The 23957-nt window shown below is 42.3% G+C and overlaps 1 protein-coding gene across 7 annotated transcripts; it reads right to left on the bottom strand.

Annotated features, from left to right (window-relative positions):
- Positions 1 to 595: 595 nt before the first annotated feature.
- On the bottom strand, positions 596 to 23957 carry LOC133473289 (zinc finger protein 614-like). Of its 7 annotated transcripts, none has more exons than XR_009787024.1 (5): positions 21160 to 23957; positions 20344 to 20577; positions 19144 to 19357; positions 14326 to 17000; positions 8614 to 13819 (listed from the first exon to the last, which is right to left on the bottom strand). XR_009787024.1 is itself a non-coding variant. In XM_061764938.1 (3 exons), the coding sequence occupies exons 2-3, from the start codon at positions 8179 to 8181 to the stop codon at positions 2568 to 2570; spliced, it is 909 nt and encodes a 302-aa protein (XP_061620922.1). In that variant the 5' UTR covers positions 8182 to 13819; positions 14326 to 16081; the 3' UTR covers positions 596 to 2567. The 7 variants fall into 7 exon arrangements, 2 of the variants coding, with proteins under 2 accessions (XP_061620922.1, XP_061620911.1); XR_009787022.1 differs by having other exon boundaries at positions 20344 to 20614; positions 21176 to 23957; XR_009787025.1 differs by having other exon boundaries at positions 21176 to 23957.

Below are 23957 nucleotides of genomic sequence, written 5' to 3'. Positions count from 1 at the left end.
TCCCTCTCCCCAGCCACTTCATCCAGCTCTTCCGGGGGGATCCCGAGGCCAGCTGTGAGACATAGTCTCTCCAGCGTGTCCTGGGTCGTACCCGGGGTCTCCTCCCGGTGGGACGTGCCCGGAGCACCTCACCAGGGAGGCGTCCGGGAGGCCTCCGAATCAGATGCCCCAGCCACCTCATCTGGCTCCTCTCAATGCGGAGGAGCAGCGGCTCTACTCTTACAATCTTGAGATCCTCCCGGATGACCGAGCTTCTCACCCTATCTCTAAGGGAGAGCCCGGACACCCTGCGGAGGAAACTCATTTCGGGCGCTTGTATCCGGGATCTTGTTCTTTCGGTCACGACCCACAGCTCGTGACCAGAGGTGAGGGTGGGAACGTAGATCGGCCGGTAAATTGAGAGCTTCGCCTTTCGGCTTAGCTCCTTCTTTACCACAACGGAGCGATACAAAGTTCGCATCACTTAGGAGCTAGTATAAATTTTTACTTTCAATTATATACAATTTGATAACTTGGCACAGCGGGAAAACTGCACACAAAATAGTTTTCCTCTTTAATTAACTTACATAGCATTCATACTGAGAAGAACAAGAAATCGGTATCGCATGTTTAGTAGGTAGTCAGCGTTAGCTCGACTTTGATGATATGAAAACATGTTCACATGGTCTTGTAACAGAAAATGCTAACTTAGCTAATGATAATTAAAAAAATACACCTTATCTGTATCCGTTCCCCCCGATTTCTGAATATCAGAATCTGGTGGTTTGATACAAGGCAAAGCATTATCCAAATCATCCATTCCTGCTTCAATAAGGCCAAGTATGGGGACTATCTCACTTCTCCGAAACTTGCTTAGTTAACGCTCCTTCGTTCACTTCATCCATGTCGTTACTGTCCCCATTTGTTCCGCCAAATAAGTCCCCAGAATCTCTTTTAATGCTATGTTGTCATCTGGTTGAAAAAGGTAGCAAACCTTCTTTGGCAAAATAGAAAGTACAGACATCTGTCTTCAAAGGTAAGGAGTAATATATGGGTCATTTTCATTTAATCCCTCTCTCTCTCTCTCTCTATATATATATATATATATAAACTAACACAAATGCATCTTAGTGTTGTTAGAGTTCCTTTTCTTTTACAAATGGTCCTGTCACTCGAGCTGTCTTTACCATTAATGCCACTAGAGAAAACCTCAATGTTGTTTCAATCCATCAGAGGGATCTGTGATCTGAAGTGCCAGGATGAGGTAGCCATTTTGCATTGATTCACACATTAGCAGACCAAAAATAAACGGTGGTATTTCTGAGATACATTTGAATTTTTGAAAGTTCATATGCATGTCTTTACCGTTCAGACAATCATATAAATACAAAAGTGTAGTGGAATTAATGAGTCATTAGGATCATTTATGCACTTGTATCTGCAGAGTTTGAAGGTCAACACGTCAATCATGTGACACGATTTTTATGAAACGGTTCATGTCTTTACAGTTCTGCACTTTTTGTCTTTACCGTTATGGAAGAAGTGTATTTCAGTGGGCCACCACCATTTGCTCTGTCATTGGGTTCTATCAACAATGCTGTGGAAGAATTTGAGTCAGGATAAGATTGATGCAAAACGTCATACATTCTAAAGGATGGGTGTTCTTTAATCAGTGCATAGCTTAAGTTACGCAATTACTTTGTCAGCTATTCAAAGTATGATTCCATAAAGATTAACCATCATCCGGGAAAGTTTAGCCTTGAAGCTCACTGCTGATTGTGTTTTTATTGAATAGGGCTGTTCCTCATAAATAAAACGTATCGTTTGATTTTTGTAAATAGTTTAGGAAATGTTGTTGAGATTACATTTGCACTGCACTGCACTGCCAGGAATTACTATTATGGCCAAAATGTTTAAAATCATCAATAGCTTTTTGAAAATAGGACTTCATGCATGGCTGTTTCAGCATGGGAGAAATTTACCCATATGAAACCAAGACGGCATAAAAAAATTCCTGAAATTAAAAACAAACAAAAAAATTACATTTTTTAGCGTTGTTATTATGGCCTGAAGAAATTGTTTTACACGACATCACAGGCCAGATAGCCACTTGGAAATGTGTGCGTTGATGAATGTACCTTGGGTTACTTCACCACAATTAAGAACAGATGGCTACAATCAGTAAAGGTTGTAGTGTATTCAGGACTCTTACACATTAGAAATTTCAAATTTCTATACTTTTCCCAGACCCTAATTACCAACCTTCTCAGTTAAAAAAAATTACAAAAATTGTGTGGCCAGCCTTAGTAACTCGCTATTACACAGGTTAACGACTAATGAAATGACAGCGCTTGAGATTTTAGTGAGTGACGACCAGGAGCGTCACTCTCAACCCCAATATTCTTAATTGTATCTACAGATCAGTGGTAATGGTATTGAAAACAAATGCTTTTCTATATAATAGTTTCAATTTTTCATACTTTTCCAGACCTGGAAATGTATCAATCAACATAGTACGCTCCATATTTGCGTAGGAAGCCTGTGTATTATTACACACCAAGGAAATAGAAGGTTTATCACCAGTGTATCTACTCATGTACCGAATCTGGACCCAATCCTAAAATTTGTGTCGTTGATTGAGCGGTAAATGTATATCCAGGATGTGTTCTTGTGTGTGCTCTCAAATTTCCCCTTTGAGAGAAACTTTTACCACAAACAAGGCAGGAAAAAGGTTTCTCCCCAGTGTGTTTTCTCATGTGTTGAACCAGTAGTGAGCGGACATGAAAACGTGTGTTGCAGACTGAGCAGGAAAACGGTTTTTCTCCAGTGTGTGTTCTTGTGTGTGTTGTCAAACTTCCCTTTTGAGTGAAACATTTCCCACAATGTGAGCAGCTAAAAGGTTTTTCTCCTGTGTGACATCTCGTGTGTCTTTCCAAGGTGGACCTGTTGACAAAGACTTTCCCACATTGAGAACATGTTACGTGCTTGAGAACAATGCGACATGTCTTATCCCCTTTAGAGTGTTCATCATCATGAGTGTTAGGAGAGTGTGACGTTCCATAGTCACAATCTGATTGTGAAACTAATTGGCTGTCTGCTTGGGATCCTCTGCAGTGGTCGTCTTCTACATCATCCTCACTCTTCACAATGACACCAGTGAATGGCAACTTGGTTACATTAGCCTCCTCCCCTTTGCCATGGGAGGACTCTGGCTCCTCATCTTCATACTTAATGTGGGGGCATTCTGGGTCCCGCTGCTCCAACGCGGTGCTCCAGTTCTGCAGTTTAGGAGGAGGATCTTCACTGAAGTCTGCGGGACACAAGAAGACAAGCACGTGGTTTGGTAAAATCAAGATTTGCTCAGTCAAGTCACATTACCATGGAGCCTCTAAATGTGAACAATACAGTAGACAAACAGAAGCTGTTGCAGGATAGCACACACCACCACCTAAATATTAGCTCTTCTACCTGAACCACTACAAACCTTATACAGTGGGTATAGAAAGTATTCAGAACCCCTTACATTTTTCACTCTTTGTTATATTGCAGCCATTTGCTAAAATCATTTAAGTTCATTTTCCCCCTAAACGTACAACAGACAGCACCCCATATATTGACAGAAAAAAAACAGAATTGTTGAAATTTTTGCAATTTATTAAAAAAGAAAAACTGAAATATCACACAGCCGTAAGTATTCAGACCCTTTGCTCAGTATTTAGTAGAAGGACCATTTTGATCTAATACACCCATGAGTCTTTTTGGGAATGATGCAACAAGTTTTTCACACCTGGATTTGGGGATTCTGTCCCATTCCTCCTTGCAGATCCTCTCCAGTTCTGTCAGGTTGGTTGTTGAACGTTAGTGGGCAGCCATTTTCAGGTCTTTCCAGAGATGCTCAATTGGGTTGAAGTCAGGGCTCTGGCTGGGCCATTCAAGAACAGTCACGGAGTTGTTCTGAAGCCACTCCTTCGTTAGTTTAGCTGTGTGCTTATGGTCATTGTCTTGTTGGAAGGTGAACCTTCGGCCCAGTCTGAGATCCTGAGCACTCTGGAGAAGATTTTTGTCCAGAATATCCCTGTACTTTGCCGGATTCATCTTTCCTTCGATTGCAACCAGTCGTCCTGTCCCTGCAGCTGGAAAACACACCCACAGCATGATGTTGCCACCACCATGCTTCACTGGTGGGACTGTATTGGAGAGGTGATGAGCAGTGCCTGGTTTGCGCCGCACATACCGCTTAGAAATAAGTCCCAAAAGTTCTATCTTGGTCTCATCAGACCAGACTAGGAAGGGTTCTGGCCGTCCCAAACGTCTTCCATTTAAGGATTATGGAGACCACTGTGCTCTAAGGAACCTTAAGTGCAGCAATATGGGGTGCTGTGTGTACATTAATGAGGAAAAACAATGAACTTAAATGATTTTAGCAAATGGCTGCAAAGATTTTAGCAAACGGCTGCAAAAATTTAAGGGCGTCTGAATACTTTCCATACCGACTGCATTTGTTTTTCTTCTTGGGAGACAGATGCTTTGATTAAATCAGACACTCTGAACTTTGTGCAGGTGCATGCCCCCAAAGTTCTCTGTTGTTTGTGTGACTGTAACCCTTGTTTCCTAAACTTTATTGAACCAAGGCATATACAGTAGTGCCTTGATTAACTAATTTAATCCCCTATATGGGGAGCGTCACATGGCCAAACCCGGAAAACTGGTTCTTAAACTTCATTTGTATGCCGCAATAACAAGCAAAACAATGGATTGATTACATGATTGTGCGAACCAATTAAAAAAATAAATAAATAAATAAATTAGACCATGGGTCGTGACCGAAAGAACAAGATCCCGGATACAAGCAGCCGAAATGAGTTTCCTCCGCAGGGTATCCTGGCTCTCCCTTAGAGATAGGTTGAGAAGCTTTGTCATCAGGGAGGGGCTCAGAGTAGAGCCGATGCTCCTCCGCATTGAGAGGAGCCAGATGAGGTGGCTTGGGCATCTGTTTAGGATGCCTCCTGGACGCCTCCCTGGCGAGGTGTTCCGGGCACATCCTACCAGGAGGAAACCCCGGGGACGACCCAGGACACGCTGGAGAGACTATGTCTCTCGGCTTGCCTGGGAACGCCTTGGGATCCCCTCGGAAGAGGTAGAGGAAGTGGCTGGGGAAAAGGAAGTCCAGGCTTCCCTGCTGAGGCTGCTGCCCCCGTGACCCGACCTCGGATAAGCGGAAGACAATGGATGGATGGATGGAAGTTTGAAAGGCATCAAAGAGGATGAAAAATGGAAAGGAAGTTGGTCCTGATGACATTCCTGTGGAGGTATGGAAGCATCTAGGAGAGGTGGCTGTGGAGTTTTTGACCAGCTTGTTCAATAGAATTCTAGCGCGTGAGAAGATGCCTGAGGAATGGAGGAAAAGTGTGATGGTGCCCATTTTTAAGAACAAGGGTGATGTGCAGAGCTGTGGGAACTATAGAGGAATATAGTTGATGAGCCACACAATGAAGTTATGGGAAAGAGTAGTGGAGCCGAGACTCAGGACAACACAACAGTATGGTTTCATGCCTAGAAAGAGTACCACAGATGCATTATTTGCCTTGAGGATGTTGATGGAAAAGTACAGAAAAGGTCAGAAGGAGCTACATTGTGTCTTTGTAGATCTTGAGAAAGCCTATGACAGAGTACCCAGAGAGGAACTGTGGTACTGCATGCGGAAGTCTGGAGTGGCAGAAAAGTATGTTAGTATAATACAGGACATGTCCGAGGGCAGCAGAACAGCGGTGAGGTGTTCTGTAGGTGTGACAGACGAATTTAAGGTGGAGGTGGGACTGCATCAGGGATCAGCCCTGAGCCCCTTCCTGTTTCCAGTGGTGATGGATAGGCTGACAGATGAGGTTAGACTGGAATCCCGTGGACCGTGATGTTTGCAGATGACATTGTGATCTGCAGTGAAAGCAGGGAGCAGCTAGAGGAACAGTTAGAAAGATGGAGGCATGCACTGGAAAGAAGAGGAATGAAGATTAGCCGAAGTAAAACAGAATACATGTCCATGAGTTAGAGGGGTGGTGGGGGAAGAGTGAAGCTACAGGGAGAAGAGATAGCAAGGGTGGAGGACTTTCGATACTTGGGGTCAACAGTCCAGACCAATGGTGAGTGTGGTCAGGAAGTGAAGAAACGGGTCCAAGCAGGTTGGAACAGGTGGAGGAAGGTGTCAGGTGTGTTATGTGACAGAAGAGTCTCTGCTAGGATGAAGGGCAAAGTTTATAAAACCGTGGTGAGGCCAGCCATGATGTACGGATTAGAGACAGTGGCACTGAAGAGACAACAGGAAGCAGAGCTGGAGGTGGCGGAAATGAAGATGTTGAGGTTCGCTCTTGGAGTGACCAGGTTGGATAAAATTAGGAATGAGCTCATCAGAGGGACAGCCAAGGTTCTATGTTTTGGAGACAAAGTTAGAGAGAGCAGACTTTGATGGTTTGGACACATCCAGAGGAGAAATAGTGAGTATATTGGTAGAAGGATGATGAGGATGGAGCTGCCAGGCAAGAGAGCGAGAGGAAGACCAAAGAGAAGGTTGATGGATATCGGGAGGGAAGACATGAAGGCAGTTGGTGTTCAAGAGGAGGATGCAGGAGAAATGGAAAAGGATAACGAGCTGCGGCGACCCCTAAAGGGACAAGCCGAAAGGATAAGAAGAAGACGACTGCCACTTTGCCTTCCTTTTTCCACACCGGTTATGCAGTGAATTTGGTCACTACTTCTGCCACTGACATCCCACCAAGACATGGTGGGTGTGTTGATTTTGGCAATCATCATTAGTATCAACATGATGCAAAAACATTTTAATAGCACACAGCTATGGGGCTGCATCTATCCAATATTTTAGTATTTGAGTATCCCACCCAAATTTTTTATTAAGTAATCTGGTATTCGGATACATTCTGTTTTTGCTCCGCTTCCGCCACAGTCGCTCGCGTTGATGACGTAACCACGTTGCGCTAGTCCGCCTGCTTCACAATTTAACTCTTTCCTGCCATTAACAGATAGCTACTGTATATACCAATAAAATCAAACTGGGAGCGCTGGCAGCGAATGAGTTAAATAAGTGGATCCCCAAGGCATAAAAAAAAAATCCTCTGGCATTTTTTTCTATTTGAAATACTCGAAACATTCGAGTACTCGTTGCAGCCCTACACAGCTATGACACGTACTTCATCCCGAGCAGTTTGAAATCAATTTTTATCTAATAACATGACAAAAACAAAAACATTTAAAACACCCTACTCACCAAATATGCTGATTATTAAGTGTATTAATGCGTGCAGATCACAACAGACGCGTTTTGGTTGTCGAACATGGCTTGCGTTGACAACCAACAAAAGGTCAGAAAAATGCTTGTTATTGTGGGTCAGTTTGCTGGATTTGTGAGGTGACTTTGAAATCTGATTGGCTAAAGAAACAATGGCATTGCTAATGCAGTTGAAATTCCAATGGCCAGCATTACTTATTCCAAAGGAACCGGGCAGGTTAACATGGCACTGCATAGACGCTGAAATTTGATTGGACAAATAATCTAACAAAGCAGTGCAGCCAAGAGAAACACTATGAAATTAAGAGAATAGACTGTTGGGAATAAATTATTATAACACAATGGTGGGGAAAAAATAGAATTCAGGTTGTAAATACAAGTCAGTGCTTCTGATATTAAGGCCAGCCGTGAAGGCCTTGCTTGCTCTGACTGCTCACCACTGTTTAAATCTAAATCTCTGAATTTGTTTACCAATACTGCTGCTTTTTCATGAATTCTAATTATTTGTTTTCACCATCCAGCTTTATTTTGTGATGTTAAACCTTTTGTCATGTTAATGTTTCTTTTTTGTCCAGCTTTTTTTTGGGGGGGATATTATCTTAATTTTATGATAATTTCTTTGCGTCTGGAAAGCATTTCGAATTTGCCTTGTGTATGAATGGTACTATTTTTGCCTTGCCGTAAAGATAAAAATGGAAAGTTACTCAAGTGCACATACCTTCTCCATTTTGCGGCTTCTTGAAAGCAGCGTCCAGTAGTTGACGTTGTCTCTCGTTCTGCTCTTTTGTTCGCAAAAGTTCTTCCTCGTACTCTGCAATCGTTCTTTCAAACACTACAAATATTTCGTCAACGGCCGCACTTAGTCGCTGATTCAACAACGCTTTAAGCATTTCTACTTTACACATTTTTCCATGCGATATCCACAACACTTAACACTCGAGCTTTGCTGTGATTAGATGTTGCCAACAAAAAAACCAAAAACGCGTCGCTTAGTTAGCAGCGAGCACGCTAAAGTAAGATGGAAAAGCTTCAAAGCCCACTAAAACCACGTTTATTCACACGTGAAGAATTGATTCCGTTGACATTGTTATAAATATGTAAGCAACGAGGATCAGACGCAGCCATGCACCCTATAGAACCCGGATTGAACTCGTGCCGTCTTGCTAACTTTTTTGTTTGCTTTTTGCTTTGACTTCCGGTAAAGGAGTCACGGTATCGTTGGTCACGGTAAGGTAACTTAATACATGCCAGAGCACTAGTGCTCCTTCGGGTGAGGGGGTGTCATTACACTGCCCTATATCAGAATCAGAACCAGAATCACCTTTTTTGGGGCCAAGTATGTTAAAACACGGTGTCACTTTATTACTACGGCAAAAACAAAAACAAAAGACACTGTAACAAAATATACTGTACATTTAGGACATGTACACAAATCGATTGTGTGCATGGTGTGCAACAATAATACATCGGAGTGTGAGTTGAATTTCTTCTTGAGGGACACGAATGTGTATAGTAATTTATTTATTTAATTAATTTTGAAACCTATAAATCCAGCCAACCATTCTCAATACCGCTTATCCTGCTCAGGGTCACGGGGCAATGGAGCCTAAGCCAGCAGACTACACCCTGAACCGGTCGCAGGGCGCACACAGTAAAGAGATGGACAAGCATTCACGTTCACACCGTCACTGAGTGGGAACTAAACCCACGCTGCGCGCACCAAAGACAGGCGAATGTAAGCTCAAAATCGTGCAATAATTATTAACTGAATTGATCACCAACAGAGGAATGTGCGCAAATCATTCAGTGGCAAGTAATAAACACCCAAGACAGCAATAATGGCATGAAAGAGATGTGCAAAACAGCCACAGGAGGCAGAAGTACTCACACTCTGTTCTTAAGTACACATGCAGATACTTGTGTGGGGGAAAAAAATAAAAGTAAAGTAAAAGTACAGTAGAAGTACTGATTCAATTCCTGTACTGAAAGAACCCCCCACGCACTCCGGTGAGTAACTTGGGGAAAAAACTGAGCGCATTTGCGAAAGTTGGTGAAAGAAAGTCCGGAGTAGCCTCCTTGATGGTTAGCAAGTCTCCCCTTGTGTAAGTGAGTCGTGTCATGTCTCCAAAGACGAATGAAAAACACAAAAACAGAAACAATACTAGAGAGTGAGTAACCGACGACATACAGGCAAGAACTTAAATGCGTGAAGCCTACAGTGAAAACAATGAAGAAGCAAAGATAGAACTTCAAAGCCGTTTAGATTGCACAGACTGGAATGTCTTTGAAAATTCAGCTGGCAGCCTGGATGAATATACGGACACTGTCACATCCTATATTAGTTTCTATGAAGATGCGTGTGTACCAACAAAGTCATTTCGCACATTCAATAACAACAAGCCGTGGTTCACTGCCAAACTTAAGCAACTTCGCCAAGCCAAGGAGGACGCATATCAGAGCGGGGACAGGGCCCTGTATAATCGAGCTAGAAACCAGCTGACTAAAGAAAGTAACATTGCAAAGAGAAACTATGCAGCAAGGTTGGTAAAACAGTTTAGCACTAACGACTCTAAATCACTCTGGCATGCATTCCAATCGCTGACCAATTACAAGCGACGATCACCCCAAGCTGAGAACAATAGCAAACTAGCCAACGACTTGAATACCTTCTACTGCAGATTTGAAAAGGACACTTTCACACCCCACACCCACCCAGCCGCACCACCGACCACAATCACACCTCTGACTTCTGCGTTGACCATCCACGAACAGGATTGCAGGGACCTACGCGAGGATCCTGTTTGTGGACTTCAGCTCAGCATTCAACACCATCATCCCTGAACTCCTTTCCTCCAAGCTTCTCCATCTCAGCATCTCGCCTGCCATCTGCCAGTGGATTTACAGCTTTCTGACGGGCAGGACACAGCAGGTGAGGCTGGGGGAGACCACCTCATCCACACGCAGCATCAGCACTGGGGCGCCCCAAGGTTGTCGACAGGAAGTGGAGCGCCTGGAGTTGTGGTGCGGCCGACACAACCTGGAGCTGAACACGCTCAAGACTGTAGAGATGATCATGGACTTCAGGAGGCATCCTTCGCCACAGCTGCCCCTCACGCTGTCCAGCTGCCTTGTGTCAACCATCGAGACCTTCAAGTTCCTGGGAATTACAGTCTCTCAGGACCTGAAGTGGCCGATCAACATCAACTCCGTCCTCAAAAAGGCCCAGCAGAGGATGCTCAAAACCTGCGGTTACCCCAGCTGGTCGTTTGTAAAAAGTACATCTAGTTCCTGAGGGGACAAGAGCAAGGTGGATGATAGAAAAAGACAACTGGAACAGTCCATTTGCAATCGATTAAATGCCCTGAGAACTAACCTGAACTTTTCATCATGTCTCAAGTCCAACTGGAGCCTCAAGTCTTTTAGTTTTTGTCAGGTGAATTTACAAAACAGTGACTCTATCCCTCTATCCATTTTCTGTACAGCTTACCCTCACTAGGGTCACGGGCGTGCTGGAGCCTATCCCAGCTGACTCTGGGCGAGAGGCGGGGTACACCCTGAACTCAGCCAATCGGAGGGCACAGAGAAACAAACAACCATTCGCACTCACATTCACCCCTACGGGGAATTTAGAGTCGCCAATGAACCTACCAAGCATGTTTTTGGGATGTGGGAGGAAACCGGAGTAACCGGAGAAAACCCACCCAGGCAAGGGGAGAACATCGAAACTCCACACAGCCGAGGCCGGATTTGAACCCGGGTCCTCAGAACTGAGGCAGATGTGCTAACCAGTGGTTCACCGTGCTCCCACAGTGACTCCAGTCGACTCGATTTAAATAAATAATTATCATAATAGCACTTATGGCTCGCAGTGCAAGATTCTGTGACTTATGTTGTTGCATGTCTGAGCCAATAGATGACAGTGTGACGTAAATAATGCAGTTCTGCACCTCTTAAGTGATAAAGGGTAAAAAGATTTTGAATGAAGGAATTATTAAATTGAAGTGAACTGTAACAACAAATTTGAGGTTTCTAAAATTCCTTTGGGTCATTTACACTCAAACAATGACCATGTTGTATTTATCTTTTTTTTTTTGAATTTGCACAGTTTCTAAAACACATAGATTTTCGATGTAAACTATACATGGTAAATATGGAAAATTGCCATGTGCAGTGAGTGGGACAGGGCAGATTTTAAAAATTGAGTAGATAAATATTGGCAAACCAATAAATGTGGTCTCAAAGTGGTTCTCAACTGTTGTCACACATTTTCCTATTGTTGCAAAGTCATGACCCACTTTTATATAAAGACAATAAAAACAATTATTTTGTTTAAAAATAGCCATTTCCAATTAGTTGGACATACCGGCAAAAGCATATCGCTAGCCAGGACGCCCACTAGCCAGAGGCTGAGCTGCACTCTTTTTGTTTACAGAGTAAACCAGTGACTAAAGCACAAGTGAGTAACATTTCCTGTAACTTGGCTGATCTAATATGTTCCATGTGCGAACTATGCACGCCTCTGTAATGTACTGAAACAATCAGAACATGAGTATGACCATATACATTTTAACTAGCTGTTTGTTACCACCCAAAATGAGGCCGCTACCCACTTCTGCGTCCCGAACCACCATCTAAAAGATGCCTATATTATATTCTTCTTGACCACCTGATCATGTTCTCACCTGTTTTAACCACTATCCTCATCTCCCCCTCTTTGTGCGGTCAGCCAAAAAATAATACCTTGGTAGAGGAAACGTGGCCAGCGCTTACACTCAAAGTGGCCCCTGGATGATTGTTTTTTTTAATGATAAATACATTTCCTCTGCCATAACAAAACAGTTTTATGTTGTAATAACACCATGCGTCAATACAGCAGATCTCGCCATGATGAAAATCAGCAGGAAGAGAGCGTAATCATAGATATGTACACTAGTTATGCCCACGCGCTCTAGTCGCCCGCAACGTGCCTAAGTGGTGGCCATGTTGGGGAGGTCGACGTTCCTACTGAAGGCAATCCATGGCCACTGAAATTAACCTAAATTGATAATTTCTCAATCAATTTTCATGAGAGTTACTGTTTTGTCAACGGCAAAATGTATGCTATCAATAAAGGACTTTTGAAAAAGCAACAAACTTTTTCTTTTTTATATAAAGGGACTCCCAGTTCAATTGTAATTGTATGCAGCACAATGTACTGGTATCCTTGGGTCTTTTGGTTTTCTTTCCATCCACACACATGGAATGCACTGATGACATTGACCTCCCTAGCTGAGCATGGCTGCTTGCCCGGAGCTCAAAATGGACGTTTCATATCTACCAATACAGATCAGTGCGAGTAATGACGTAATGGCAGAGATCTGCAGTAAGACAAAACTCGACAAGGAAATCACGTTCCCATGTGGCCCCCTGACAGCACTGACAAAAAAATTGTGGCCCCCGCCATCATTTAAATTGCCCATCCCTGAATTAATCTGTCTACTAGTTGCCATTCAAACAACAAAATAATAGCTTTCTTTGTGTTCAACTAAACAGGTCCAGATAACCGAGTGAGCAAGTAAGCCAGCTGAACAACATCCTCATTATTTCAGTATCTATACTTTTTATGACATTTTTGATTGGTGGTGTGCCGTGAGCTTTTTCTAATGAAGAATATGTGCCTCAGCTCATTGAAGGTTGGGGAAAAACTGCCACAGCAAAGGGCCTATAAAAAGCAAATGATTCTTTAACTGGGTAAATACCAGTTGTAAATGAGACACCTGCTAGTTTTATATCACACACACTGACTCTAGCTAAGCACCTTAACATGTTTTTTCATGTGCCGAACCAAACTTGAACGAACTCTAAAATCTGTTTGGCAGATTGAACAGGAATAAGGTTTTTCTCCCGTGTGTGTTCTTGTGTGTGCTTCAAAAGTCCCCTTTAGGGAAAATCTTTTACCACAGAATAAGCAGGAAAAAGGTTTCTCCCCTGTGTGCGTTTTCTGGTGTTGAATCAATGCTGAACCATCACTAAAACATTTGTCACAGACTGAGCAGGAATAGGGTTTTTCTCCAGTGTGTGTTCTTATGTGAGTTCTTAGGTTTCCCTTCTGAGAGAATTTTTTACCACAAAATGAGCATGCAAAAGGTTTCTCTCCAGTGTGAGTCATCATGTGTCTTTTCAGGATTCTCTTGATGCCAAAGGTTTTCCCACATTGAGAGCATTTCAAATGTTTGTTGTCAACGTCACATGTCATATCACCTTTAGAGTGTTCATCATCATCATCATGAGTGTTAGGAGAGTGTGACGTTACGTAGTCGCAATCTGATTGTGAAACTAAGCGGCTGTCTGCTTGGGATCCTCTGCAGTGGTCTTCGTCTACATCATCCTCATTCTTCACAATGACACCAGTGAATGGCAACTTGGTGACATTAGACTCATCCTCTTTAACATGGAAGGGCTCCAGCGCCGCATCTTCATACTTAATGTGGGGGCGTTCTGGCTCCCGCTGCCTCAACGTGGTGCGCCACTTCTGCAGTTCAGGATGAAGATCTTCACTGATGTCTGCGGGACACAAGAAGACAAGCACGCGGTTTGGTAAAGTCAAGCTTTGCTCAGTCAAGTCACATGTTACTATGGAGCCTCTAAATGTGAACAATACAGCAGATTGCAGAGGAGGACAAACAGAAGCTGTAGCAGGATTGCACACACCACCACCTAAATATTAAACGTGTATTAGGTCGATTTAATAATAATAGTAATAATAATAATAATACATTCTCTGGTCCTGACCGCTCACCACTGATTAAATCTAACCTGAAAGCTTTGTTTACTGGTACTTTTTCACAAATCCAAATTATTACTTGTTTTCCCCATCTTGTTTTTATTTTGTGATATTCAGCGTTTTGTCATTTTACTGGTTTTCATTTATCCTGCTTTTGTTTTATCTTGATTTTAATTATTATTTATTTGCGTCTGTAAAGCAGTTTGGATTTGGCTCGTCGAAGAAAGGTCCTAAATGTGTCTTGTCGTTAAGATAAAATGGAAAATTACTAAACTAGTGAACATACCTTCTCCGTTTTGCGGCTTCTTGAAAACAGCGTCCAGTAGTTGACGTTGTCTCTCGTTCTGCTCTTTTGTCCGAGAAAGTTCGTCCTCGTACTCTGCTATGGTTCTTGCAAACGCTACAAATATTTCGTCAACGGCCGCACTTAGTCGCTGATTCAATAATGCTCTCAGCATTTCTACTTTGCACATTTTCCACACGATATTCACAACACTACACTTTCACTCGAGCTTTGCTTTAATGATACGTTGCTAAACACACACACACACACACAAAAAACGAGTCATTTTGCTAGCATGAACACTAAAACCCGGATGTTACTGATTGTTTGCTTCCTGGTTTTACTTTCGGTAGGCGAGTCCCGCCCCGTTACATTTCAGAGCACTACCGCTCCTACGGGTGAGGAGGTGTCATTACACTCTTGAACTTTATCAGAATCAGAGCATTTTTTGGGGGGGAGGGGCAAATATGTTAAAACGTGTTGTCACCTTATTACTACATTTAAAAAAAAATCACGATAACAAAATATACATTTAGGATCTATAGCCTACACAGCTGTATTGAAGAGAGACTCATTAACTGTGCATGATGTGCATTGTGCAACACAAAGTATGCATTGGAGTGTGACTTAAATTTCCCCTTGAGGGACACCATTGAATACAAAAAATTATAATAAAAAAAATCGCGCTTTAATTAAGAGCTGAGCTGATCAACAACAGATGTGTACAAAATGATTCAGTGACAAAGCAACAAAGACGACAGCAATAATGGCATGAAAGGGATGTGCAAAATGGGTGGCAAAAGTAGTTAGACTGTAGTCTGTACTTTTAGAAGTACAGATACTTGTCTTAAAAATAAGACTGGTGAAAGTAAGACTGATTCAACTCTTGAAAAAAGGAGACTCTGAAATGTGCCGAGTAGAAAAGTCAAAATGAATTTTGTCATCCTGGTATAAATATCCTGTACTGAAACACCATGACTGCCGTTCTGAAAAAGTGTAGGAAGAAGTAAAAATTTGACTAGATCCAGACAGTCTCAGAAAACCTTTGGTTTGAATTGACATCTACATTGTAGACTTTGTAAAGTAGTCAACATGACACATTGTTACTCTCCACTAACTCTATTGGCCATATCATTGTGACAGCTGATTTTTTTTCTTTCTTAATGACAAGTCCAGCACTGCAGAGTTAAAAAAAAAAGAAATAAATGCAATAATATATGTATGTATAGAAAACAACTACAATGACAAAAAAGCATATCATAGCACAGGGAAGGCCAACTATTGTTGGCACATTATTGTGTTGTGAGACTGCGAGATCTTTAGGTAAGCAACTTGGTCTGAAAATTATTCACTTACTACAAATGATGTATAATTTTTCATCTATCTATGCCAGCAACCTTTATGGAGTGACAGGCAGAAAAATTAAATGCGCTTAAAAAAGATGGCAGAAGGCATAATTAACGTGTCCATCAGTTTCCAATCATACAGCAAAATAATAGATTTGTGTTCCACTAAACAGTACAAGTACATTTGTAAGTTTATTGAACGACATCCTCATTATTTCAGTATTTATACTTTAAAAAATGTTTTTGGATTGGTTGTGTGCTGGGCGATTTTATAATAATAATATATAATGTGCCTTGGATCAATGAAGGTTGGAAAACACTGCCACAGCAGAGGGTCTATGAAAAACAAATAATTCTTCAACTCAGCAAATAGCAGTCAGAAATGAGACACCTGCTAGTTTTAAATGACACACGCTTACTGCAGCTAAGCACGGACACTAGCATGTTTTTTCATGTGCTGAACCAAACCTGAACGAACTCTAAAACCTGTTTGGCAGATTGAACAGGAATAAGGTTTTTCTCCTGTGTGTGTTCTTGTGTGTGCTACAAAATTCCCCTTTAGGGAGAACCTTTTACCACAGAATAAGCAGGAAAAAGGTTTCTCTCCTGTGTGTGTTCTCATGTGTCGCGCCATTGCTGAACTGTCGTTAAAACAGGTGCTGCAGACTGAACAAGAAAAAGGTTTTTCTCCAGTGTGTGTTCTTGTGTGTGTAGTAAAATTTCCCTTCTGGGCGAAACCTTTACCACAAAGTGAGCAAATGAATTGTTTCTCCCCAGTGTGTGTTTTCTGGTGTTGAATCAATGCTGAACCATCACTAAAACGTTTGTCGCAGACTGAGCAGGAAAAGGGTTTCTCTCCAGTGTGTGTTCTCATGTGTGTTCTCAAGTTTCCCTTCTGAGAAAATGTTTTACTGCAAAATGAGCATGCAAAAGGTTTCTCTCCGGTGTGCGTCATCATGTGTCTTTTCAGTATTTTCTTGTTACCAAATGTTTTCCCACACTGAGAGCATTTCAAGTGTTTGTTGTCCATGTGACATGTCATATCACCTTTAGGGTGTTCATCATCATCATCAGTGTCACGAGAGTGTGATATTCTGTCTTCACTATCTGATGATGGAGCCAAGAGGCTGTCTGCTTGGGATCCATCACAGTGGTCTCCATCACCTTCTTCATCGTCGTCATCTTCACTCTTCACAATGACACGATTAAATGTAGGCATGGTGATATGGGTCTCCTCCTCTTCCTCTTTAACGTGGGGGGGCTCTGGCGGCTGCTTCCCCACCCTGGACCACCACTTCTGCTTCTCAGGATGAAGATCTTCTTTACTGACATCTGCAGGACACAAAAAGACAAACACACATGGTTTAGAAGAGTCAAACTTCACTCACACAAGCCACATGATGTCCTTTTTTTTTATGTCACTACAAAAGGGTATTATTTACAACACATCACAACAGAAATATACAGTAACATGCGTACATATAGTACCTTCATCGTGGCCCCAGAAAATATGAACTTGTGGTGATGAAATGTATTTAACATGCGCACAACATACCGATTCGTGGGATGATGTTCATCCCATGAACAACTTGGATGTGTGGCTGGCAAATGGAGCACACCTTTGCTAGAAACTGCAATACGTGAAGTCCTTAACCCTCTGCAGGTCAAGCATCCTGGCACTCAATAGTCTACTTACAGTACATCGCTCTTGGTAATAATTATTCCTTGCAATGCAAGGCTTTTCAGAACGTCTTTTTATTGTGGAAATAAAAAGTCTACATACACCTGTTAAAATGCCAGGTTTTTGTGTTAAAAAAATGAGACCAAAAAAAATCATGGTTTCAAGCCTTTGTTAAGGTTTTAAACAAGGTTTAAGAATTGAAAGTAGGTTTTTTTTCTAGCCTGGAGAGTTAAGATTTGAAATCATGGATTCAAGAGAGGGTTGAGATTTTGTTAGTTTTAAATTAGGGTTCCAAGGCCAGTGTTAGAGTTTCAAGCATAGGTGATGCTTGATCTGATGGAGAACCTGAGCTACTTCCTTGCTTCATTGCATACCATACCTTCCATCCTTCATTCCCTTCTTTGCTACTTTCATTTTAAAAAGCTATCTACGTGTAGGTCACCCTATATAGTTCAACATAACATGTTCAAAGTTTAGCAGCTTTAACGAAAATAAAGTCGTCCTCTGAAGTGAGGGTTTTATTAGAAATTTACCATTCAACTTCAAAACTGTTAATGAGGAAACACAAAGCTCCCATACAAGTGAATCGGAAATGAACATACCTGCTGTGTGTAGCATAATTCGAGGCTTTTGAAAAACAGCGTCCAGTAGGTGACGTCGCTCGTTCATTCGACGAAGTTCCTCTTCGTACTCTTCTTTCACACGTTTTTCACCCATTCTCACACGAAAACCGCAACGTTGTACACTCAAGCCTTAGCAATACGCTGCTAATAAACGCATCAATTTGTTCGCAGCCAGCATGCTAAACCAAGAAAAGTGGACACTCTTCGACCAGTTAGGAATAATTGGTGTTATCATCTCTTAGCATCTAAATGTCGGGCATGTGAACTGCATGAAGAAAACACTCGGCTGCGAAGGGAATAACCCGGAAGTTTGGGCCGTTCCCGTTTTACTTCCGGGAGACAGGACACAGTTTCACAATGCAATTAATGGCTTCCTCATTACACTCGACACAGCTCCTGCTGCATGCAATTGGCCCACTTTCAGGAAATGGAGGATGTCGTGGCCTTTTCTATTTTTTTTTGCAGAGTGCAATCTCACATCGTTTGAATGAAGAATGTTTTAAGCCTCATTTTGTTCACTTCCCTCAATAATGATTCTTTAGAACATCGCTCGCACTGTCATGCGCTTTAAACTGTTTAAGTAGTGTAGGCTTAATCCTAAATACTCTTTGAAATAGAGTAATAAGAATTATTTGGGAGGCTGGAACAGATACAGTAAATGGCATTTCAATGGGGGAAGATGATGTGAGATATGCTTGTTTTGATTTTTGAGCGTGGTCACGAATTAAACTCGTATCTCAAGGCACCACTGTATTTACCTTCTTTCACATTTCTCAACCAATTTGAACCATTCAAGCTTCAAATTGTGAAGCTCATTCAGGACATTTGATTCCCATTTTTGGGTTGGCATTTTTCTGTATATTAGCTGAACTACTGTCAGTATTTTAGCATTTGAACAATTCACATTAGCAATAGCACACAAATACGGTACAGGGAAAGATACTCATTAATTGCACTGATTTTCATAATTCTCATTATATTCATGCTATTCTATGGCAGTTAAGTTCTGCATCAGCTACTCCACATTCTCAAGCCATTTCTACAGAAATTTCATTCTTTGGTTATCACATACACATAGACAGGTTTCAAAACCTGTTTCCAGGGGGTGCCACATTCGTTAACTTGTAGAGTGTAGGATGAAGCTCAACCAAAAGTAGGAATGGTAGTTTACCAGAATATAAAGGAGCTGCATCACCAGTGTAGTCAGGGTGGCCAGGATTCATTCTCTTGTACTGCAGATGCTTGTTGTTGTTGTTGGGATCTCATCTCCCTCCGTTTCAAATGTTGAAACCTTACGGGGTTTGCAGTGATGGCCTCCGAATGGGCGAGGTTTAGAGAAGGCACCCAGTCAGGATCACGTTCAAGCATTTCATAGGCTGGTTTGCCTGCAAAAACAAAAGATTAATCCCAATCCACACATACTGATATGGGACGATATTAAAGCAGATTTCCCTTTCTGATCGAGATTATCCTGGAGTGTGGGGTGTGTTAAGAATTATTTTTCCTTCCTGATCATCCCGGAAACCGGTCGACACCGACAAATGTATATGCGAGACCTATTCCGTTACCACAGATTTGTGTCATTGGACAACATTGAGTTGGTCCATTTGAAAAGGGATGTGTAGACTTTTTGTATCCGCTTTATGTGTGAAATGAGTTATTCTAAATCATTAACTCTTTCCATTTTTGATTGGCCATTCTAAAACAGATTAGAAGAATTGATTACCCAAACACACACAAATTATTATTCTTTTTTTTAAATTCAATTTAAAATTCACTGAAGGTGTTGTGGTCCATCCCAGCTATCTTTGGGTGAGAGGTGGGGTACACCCTGAACTGGTCGCCAGCCAATCACAGGGCACATAGAAACAAACAACCATTCGCACTCACATTCACACCTAGGGGCAATGTAGAGTCTTCAATCAACCTACCATGCATGCATGTTTTTGGGATGTGGGAGGAAACTGGAGTACCCCGAGAAAACCCACGCAGGCATGACGGGGAGAACATGCAAACACCACACAGGCGGGGCCGGGATTTGAACTGTGAAGCAGATGTGCTAAACCTGTTTTTCAATATCTGATTTTTAATTGGAGTCTTCAATTTAGTTAAAAAAAAGTTGGTTTACATTAAAAAAACAAAGCAAAATAATGCATCGTTATTTTTATTTATTTATTATTTTTCAATTGCTCCAACACAGCATAATAGTGGTTAGTATGTCTGCCTTACAGTTCTGCAACTGGCTGACTCTCGCCCTAAATCAGCAGGGGATAGTCCACCACAACCCTAATGAGGACAAGCGATATAGAAAATGGATGGATTTTTGATTGGAAATGGAAAGACAGAATGATACAGATTACTCATAACTTACCTTTGTGAAAATGCTTTGAACACTCCCCCATATATAGGGGGAGTGTGGTTGAAGGTGATGTTGGGCCTCCGTACCGCTGCCATCCACGGCATGCGTCGTCTCTTGGTCACATCAGAGACGTGCCCGGTGCTGTTTCTCCTCCATGCCGGGAACCGATAAAAGCCGATTCCCGGGTTGATCCGTTGTCCTTGGTAATCGTGGAATCAGTTGTGGCAGTTGGTGACGCAGCAGCTCCTTGCCATTTCCCAGAGGTGGAACGTAACGAACTGTACTTTAATAGATTTTTCAGATATCTGTACTTTTTTTTCTGATGACTTTTTACTTTTGTTGCAATACACTTGTATAAAAACGACATTTGCCATCCGTGGCCTTATTTAAGATAATTGTTTGATGTTGTGGCAAATATGTTGTTTTGTGGCAGCCAAAAAACAACCAACTTCTGGTATCCAATAATTCTTTGCCTAATCTGAAAAAACACATAGCCTACAAGTCATGTGCGAATTTTCCCAGTTGTTTATCATTAGCTAGTTTAGCATTTCTTGTTCATCAGTTCATAAGCAAAGCTTTGGCAACAAAAGCCCGAGCCAAAGCTGGCGAGCACTTGCTTTAAAAACACATTTTTCGTTCAGCCAAGGTATCAAAACGGGTACTGCATATAATTGGCAATAAAAATGTGTACTGATGTAGTTTAGTACATTTCAGTCTGCACTATTCTACTTAAGAGTTGAATCAGTACCCACAATGCTTTGCTGGATTAAATATCAGCGAGGTGTCACATTAGCGTCACAATATAAGTAAACTTAAAGCACAACTGACATTGTCGCTCACTCACACTTGAGCTCCGCTTGCGTTGAAATGTCGCCCACTTTAGTGTCTCTTTGTTCGCAGCTAGCGAGCAAAGTTGCGAACGCTCAAAGTGCACTGGAGGTGGAGTTATAGAGAGATGTTTATTAGTTATACGGCATCGATAATGGACAGAACAAGGAACTAACGCAGAACTAATGGCAATAACACAGACTTCTCAATTGCCTCGGCATGTGGTTGTTTCCCAATCTGCAAAATGGATGGAACCCGCCTCAAAAATCCACACTGCGCATGCGCAGCTCGGTGGCCTAGTTTGAAAAAAATTAAAAATGTATGGAGAACCTTAGGAAACAAAATATATTACAGCTGTGCAAACGTGATACAAAATTAACAAAAATGTTGGTCATTTGTCACCAATTAAAAGCGGGCAAAAGTACTCACACTTTTGGAATTTTTTTTATTTTGTCAGGTAAAAAAAAGGAGTGCAGATTCCATCCATCCATCCATTTTCTGAGCCGCTTCTCCTCACTAGGGTCGCGGGCGTGCTGGAGCCTATCCCAGCTGTCATCGGGCAAGGGGCGGGGTACACCCTGAACTGGTTGCCAGCCAATCGCAGGACACATAGAAACAAACAACCATTCGCACTCACAGTCATGCCTACGGGCAATTTAGAGTCTCCAATTAATGCATGTTTTTGGGATGTGGGAGGAAACCGGAGTGCCCGGAGAAAACCCACGCAGGCACGGGGAGAACATGCAAACTCCACACAGGCGGGGACGGGGATTGAACCCCGCACCTCAGAACTGTGAGGCTGACGCTCTAACCAGTCGGCCACCGTGCCGCGAGTGCAGATTCTGATATGTAAAAACAATTCATAAAGCTTTGAATTTCAGTTTGTCCATCTATTTGTTAGTTAGCGATGGGAAGTGCCAATATGATTCTGGGTGTTGGACAGTTACAATGGATCGTATTGACTTACATGGTCAAAATGCACACTTCACTGCCCTCCCTTTTACAAGGCATATTGGCTACTGTGAAAAAGGTTTAAAAAAAACAAAGCTAGTGGTGTCCTAAGACTTTTGCACAGTCCTGTGTATACTGGATGAAAATTCTCTGCAGATCAAATCGTTTGCCTGTTTTATTAATTTGCAAAGTGCTCCTACTGACAAGAATAAAATCACTGGACATGTTATCGAAAGGACATGTTGCCATGGTTTTGCCAACGTTATAAAGTGACTAACAAAACAATGCTAAATTGGTTAATAATAAAAATTGCAATTTGGTTATAGATATTGCGATACTGTGAAAACAACAAATTCGCAAAAAAACATTAAGTATAATGACTTTATTTGCTAAAGTGAACCACGTAAAGTGATGTTGCAGGCCGGATGTGGCCCACTGGCCTTTAGTTTGAGACTATTGCTTTAGAGCCAGCGTACTCCTGGCTTTTGTTCTGCTATGCGGACATGAAGCAAACAAATGTGAGTCAGCATATGTAACAAGCCAGATTGTGAAAGATTAAATGTCAAATGAAAAATCCAGGACAGGTTGACTCAAAAACATTAGTTTAGCGAAAGGAAATTGAGTACTGTACTGCAAAGACAGTTAACACACAAGCCCTGGTACACACAAAAGTATTTTTCAAATCTTAAAATATTTTTTTTTCAATCTTTCACAGACCCCACACATAAAGATAAATTGAATTGTGTGTGCTGTGTTCTAAAACTCTCAACACAAAACAACACACACATAAGGATTCTGTTCCACCACCGATCTTGAAATCTTGCATGATCACACGTAATCTCACAAAAACGAAGACAGTCAGACACCTGCGGGTATGCGCAGATCTTTGCTGAGTGATGCCGAAGGGAATGGAGGCAGAAGTGGTGTAGAGAGATTAAAAAAAAAAAAAAAAACTTGCTTTGGAAAATACTTCTTGCCGCCTGGGGAACTCACTTTTATACAAAATAAAACAAAATCTGCTAAAACGCGTTTGTTTTAATTTACGCTAATTTCCGTGTTCATCAGGATAGGACACTTCTTTGATTGGCTACATTCCGGTTCACGTCACAATTCTCGGCATCATGACTTGGGAGATGTGACACGCTCATTATTTAAGATTGTCGGCCCCGATCTCACTGGAGCAGTTCACAGCCGAGTGTGAAGCGGCTGGGATGAGAATCAGCACCTCCAAATCTGAGACCATGGTCCTCAGTCGGAAAGGGTGGCGTGCCCTGTCCAGGTAGGGGATGTCATGCTGCCCCAAGTGGAGGAGTTCAAGTATCTTGGGGTCTAGTTCACGAGTGAGGGAAGAATGGAACGTGAGATCGACAGACGGATCGGTGCAGCATCTGTAGTGATGCGGAATTTGTATCGATCCATTGTGGTGAAGAAGGAGCTAAGCCGAAAGACGAAGCTCTCAATTTACCGGTCGATCTACGGTCCTACCCTCACCTATGGTCACGAGCTGTGGGTCGTGACCGAAAGAACAAGATCCCGGATACAGGCGGCCAAAATGAGTTTCCTCCGCAGGGTGTCCGGGCTCTCCCTTAGCGATAGGGTGAGAAGCTCGGTCATCCGGGAGGGGCTCAGAGTAGAGCCGCTGCTCCTCCGCATTGAGAGGAGCCAGATGAGGTGGCTGGGGCATCTGATTCGGATGCCTCCCGGACGCCTCTCTGGTGAGGTGTTCCGGGCACGTCCCACCGGGAAGAGACCCCGGGGACGACCCAGGACATGCTGGAGAGACTACGTCTTTCAGCTGGCCTGGGAAAGCCTCGGGATCCCCCCGGAAGAGCTGTAAGAAGTGGCTG

This window comes from Phyllopteryx taeniolatus, chromosome 2 (assembly GCF_024500385.1).
Source record: "Phyllopteryx taeniolatus isolate TA_2022b chromosome 2, UOR_Ptae_1.2, whole genome shotgun sequence".
NCBI lineage: Eukaryota > Metazoa > Chordata > Actinopteri > Syngnathiformes > Syngnathidae > Phyllopteryx > Phyllopteryx taeniolatus.
This window is presented reverse-complemented; position numbering and strand designations above follow the sequence as displayed.